The sequence below is a fragment of the Hipposideros armiger genome, unplaced genomic scaffold (genome assembly GCF_001890085.2).
Source record: "Hipposideros armiger isolate ML-2016 unplaced genomic scaffold, ASM189008v1 scaffold_603, whole genome shotgun sequence".
Lineage (NCBI taxonomy): Eukaryota > Metazoa > Chordata > Mammalia > Chiroptera > Hipposideridae > Hipposideros > Hipposideros armiger.
This window is the reverse complement of record NW_017731953.1, coordinates 173537-178146: the sequence shown is the minus strand read 5'-3', so window position 1 is coordinate 178146 and position 4610 is coordinate 173537. Positions and strand designations below refer to the sequence as shown.

Genomic DNA, 4610 nt, shown 5'->3' with positions numbered 1-4610 from the left:
CAGTCATAACAAGAAGGAAATCTTGCCATCTGCAACAACATGGATGAACCTTGAGGGCATAATGTTAAGTCAAGTCAGTGAAAAACAAATGCTGTGTGATCGCATTTATATGTGGAATCTGAAAACAAAGAAAAGCAAACTCATAGGTACAGAGTGGTGGTTGCCAGAGTGGGGAATTGTGGTGGGTACAATTGATGACGGTGGTCCAAAGGTACATGAAAACCTGACTGTGAAAATCACAGGAAATCAAGGAAATGCAAATTTAGACAACTCTAAGATATCAGTTTGCATCCAACACACAAAATAAACTTTCTTAAAATACCAAGTATAATGAGCTGGTAGTGTAAATTCTGCCTAGAAATAGAAAAGACATTTTGTTTATTTAATATGAGTTCATAGAATCTAAGTCTCAGTACACAAAGCATAGCAGCTAATCAGATACCAAATATTTGCACAACTACTATATATACTTGGAAGAAATTGAACACGACTTAAGTTCTACTTACGAAATTCCCACTTACTAAAGGTTACTTTAATAATATATCCAAATATATAGTTGCCCTATTTTTCATTTTCTTCATAATGCAAGCAAATAAGTTTTTACAGAAAATCAAGATGATTTTATTACCTTTCTAAAGGTTTGCTGAGTTACTATGATGAATCTTAGTAAGAAAAAAGAGCAGAATTAGATTTAGTAGAAATGTCTACAAGACTGGATATTTACTAAGGAAAAACCAAAAGTGGGCTAATTTGGTATATGGTTGAAAGTGCATGAAAAGAAAAAGCTAGGACTTACTTTGAGGTGCACTTGAATGGATAGCTGAATGTGGCTAACAGGAATTCAGTGTACAGCCCTGGAATCTACAACTCTCAAGAGGTTAGGGGGTAAATGTGCTGACTTGGTCCTCCATGAAGGAAACACAGGATTTAATCTTCTTTACCAAGAACCAGAATTGATGTTTGTTTTCTTGTGCAACAGAATGACTTGAAAGAAATGGAATAGCTCATTACAGTAAAACTTTAAAAGTACCAAGTTTCTAAAAAATCCCATGCCACCTTAAATGTTAAATGACTGTAGTAGCAACATATCTCAAATACAAATTGTTTTATGGCTGTTGGGGAAAAAAATACGCGTACCCTTACTGTCCTTAAACCTTACCTTGGAGTAGAATGGGCTTTGGGCTAAAATTATCCTTGGGCTATCAGTAACTCCAGTTGACGTCAGCCCATGGAACAAGGCAGGAAACTGAAGGAAATAGTCCCTGCTCTTGGTTTGCTGTAACCTGCTCTTTCAAAAGCCAGAATATCCAGTTCTTTTGTAGAGATGGAAAGGAAAGGAATTTCAAAGTGAGGGTGCTGATATACTTTGGGAAGCTGCTGGAGGTCACAAGCACCTCTCTGGCTTGATAATATACACCTGTGCATCCAAGCAGGCGAAAAGACCTAATCAAGGAAAAACCTGGGCTTCTGGGTCCACATTTAAAATTGCCGGACAAGTTAGTAACAAGCCCACTTGAGCCGAAGCTAACATGTAAGGGCTTTGCTTGTCTTTCTTCTGGCTTAAAACTGGAACAATTTGTATCCAAAAATAACAGAGAAAGGTGGGAGGACTGAAGAAAGAAAGAAAGAAAAGAGAAAGAAAGAAAGGTCCCTTTCTTTGAGGTCCAATCTGCAGGTGCCTTCAAAAAAGACTCCAGCAGGCTACTTACTCTAGCGTGTTGCACCTGAGGGCTAAGATGCCTGCAGCTGTGATCCTGCTATGAAAAGTTACCCCATGGAGAAGGTATTTGCAACACCTATCTCCAACAAAGGATGAATGGCCAGAATATATGAAAAATTCCCACAAATTAATGAGCAAAAAGACAAGCTAACTTTAGAAATGGGCAAAGGATTAACTTTGGAGGAGAAGGGACCACAAATTTGTGACAACATGGATGGAACTAGAGCATTGTGCTAAGTGAATTAAGTCAGAGAAAGACAAATACCATATGATTTCACTTATATGTGGAATCTAAAAAACAAAATAAATGAACATACAAAACAGAAACAAACTCAGAGACAGAGAACATTTTGATGGTCCCCCGGTGGGAGAGGGGTTAGAGGGATGGGTAAATAAGATAAAAGGGATTCAAGATGTACAAATTGCCAGTTATGAATATAGTCGCAGAAATGTAAAGTACAGCATTGGGGATGTAGTCAATACTATTGTCATAACTATGTATGGTTCAGGTACTAGACTTACCACGGTGTTTATGTTGTAAGGTGCATGAATGTCTAATCACTGTTGTACACCTGAAACTAATATAATATTGTATGTCAACTATAACTGAAAAACAGATAAAAAATAATCTAAAACAATTTTAGAAAAGAAAAAGAGGCATGCTTTGCCTTGGTCTGATGAAAAGGGCTGGCAGGAGTGAGTGCAGAGCCAAGTGTCTGTGCCAATGCCACTAATTAGAGGGTCACCACGCCTAAGACCTGGAGATCCTGTGGGAGGCAGAAGTCCCTGATGGCTAACATACCTAGCTGGCCCAAGGGATACTCCTCCTGGTCCCCAACTCTCTCTCTCTTTCCCAAGGCCACTAAGGCAGCAACACTTTCAACAAGATCTGTGTGATGATAAACCTGGAAAGTTCTAAAGTAGACGCGGCTTGGCCTGGTTCCTGGACTCAGATAATCTTACTCCTGTCAACAGTAGGGGCTCTACTCACTCAGTTCCCTAATAGTTAATGTTGGATCGAAAACATTCCAGAAGTCAGAACTCAGCACTGAAAACCCCAAGAGGTTTGAAGCAGAGAGAGCTGGATTGGAGAACTGATCTATCAAACCACCTAATCTTTTGATACATGTGCCAAACACCCAAAAGGTTATGGGGAGAACTATAAAAGTGAGTGCAAGAAGAAAAAATAGAAAAAGAAGCCGTCTTAAATCGCCAACACTCATTTTCCAGAGATAAAACTTTATTTGAGGCATCAAGCAATACATTGAAAGAGGTGAGTCATGCGCAAGTAATGTCCTTGTTTCCATAATTGTACATTTGATACTCTCTGCCCTGTTAAAAGGGTGGGTAGTGAGCAAAGATGAGAAGAAGCATCTAGCTTTTATACAAAACCGTATCTATAGAAGTGCTTAAGAAAGTCCCCTTTAAATTTAGTTTTTCGTTCTTTAAAAGGCAGGTTGGTTTTATTTTCGAAAACTAACACAAGCTAGTTCTTCCACTGAGGATGAAGCTTCTCCCCAGAGTTAGTTATGAAATGACGCAGCTGCCTTTTTCTTTAAAGGGGTTCTTGTCCTCTGGAATGCCTTTCACCAGGGGATCCTCCCCAGAACGTTCTTCAATGTAGTTCTTTATTTCTTCAGAACATTTAGACACCTGAAGGGAGGAAAAAGAAAGAATTAGTGTCAGAGCTGTTCAAACTTTGACACCACCTTTCAGTGATGTTAATATAATTGGGTACAACCAGCATTTTAGAAGATGAAAAAGAAGAGATTAAAAATTTTACAGTGCAGCACGGAGCATATATAATATAATGAAAGATACAATCTATGTAAAATATATTTCTTACTACGGTCAGGGTCAAAAACTTTGAAAGCCATTGTAGTAAATAGATCAACCCCAGTAATTTCTTTCCACTGTGCTTCACAGGATTTCCTTCCTCTGCGAACACAGTTATGACGTGTCCACAATATTTGAAGAACTAAAACATACCCTGCTTTCAATTTTCCATGCTAATGAACAGGTGCAGTCATAAATTCCCAAATGTTTTGGGGTGCATCCTGCCAAAATTCTCACTTACTATGGGTGTGTGCCATGTTCTGCAGCTTCCCAAAATGACAGAAGCCCTGGAAAAAGCCTGACTCTGAAAGGCTGAAGCTGCCCAATAGTCTCATCCTGTGTCTCCGCTCAGAATTCCTTCCTGTTAGTTGCTAGAGGGTAATGATCATCATGAAAAATTTATCCAAGGCTTACTATGCTAACCTGAGACTCTATGTGCCTATACAGTCCTTTTAAGCTTTATCTGCAATGGAGAAAGAATTAAATAGTTTCTTTAAAAAGTCTATCCTTAAGAGAAAGTTTGCAGGAGGGTGTAAAAGAAAAAAGAGACTAAAAAGGGAAGAAAAAAGAAAAAAAAATTTGTGTCTTAATGAAGGCCTGCACTACTAGTAAGAAATTAGAAGTAAAAATTATAGACACTCCCCAGCAAATTCCAATAGAGACCTTTTAAAACGAGGCAAATGTTGTCACTTAATTTATAATCTAGATTAAGAATCTTCAAACTGCTATGAATGGTGACTATTAAAACATGTTCGCATGTGTATCCTAAAATGTATATAATTATTTACTTATAAATAAGTACAGATACTACTGTGTTAATATTGGGTTGTAAGAAAAGTCATGACACATTTTTGCAAAGAAAAACATAGAAAAAATACATCATGACTTTTCCGACAACCCAATACATCATGCATAATTATAAAACAAAACCTGGAAATTGTTTTTAAAATGTGATTTAAAACTAACCCAAAATAAGGGCCGGACGAGTGGCTCAGTTGGTTAAGAGCTCACTCAAGAGTTTGAGCTCTGAGCAACAGCAGTTCGAGTCCAGCCC

At 38.0% G+C, this 4610-nt stretch overlaps 1 protein-coding gene across 1 annotated transcript in view; it reads right to left on the bottom strand.

Annotated features, from left to right (window-relative positions):
* Window positions 1–2939: 2939 nt before the first annotated feature.
* The window catches only part of GNG11 (G protein subunit gamma 11), a 4709-nt gene continuing 3038 nt past the window's right edge, over window positions 2940–4610 (bottom strand). The window contains exon 2 of the mRNA XM_019624722.1: window positions 2940–3373. Within this exon, the coding sequence (XP_019480267.1) occupies window positions 3248–3373 (126 nt within the window). The 3' untranslated portion in view covers window positions 2940–3247. The remainder of the gene's footprint in view (window positions 3374–4610) is intronic.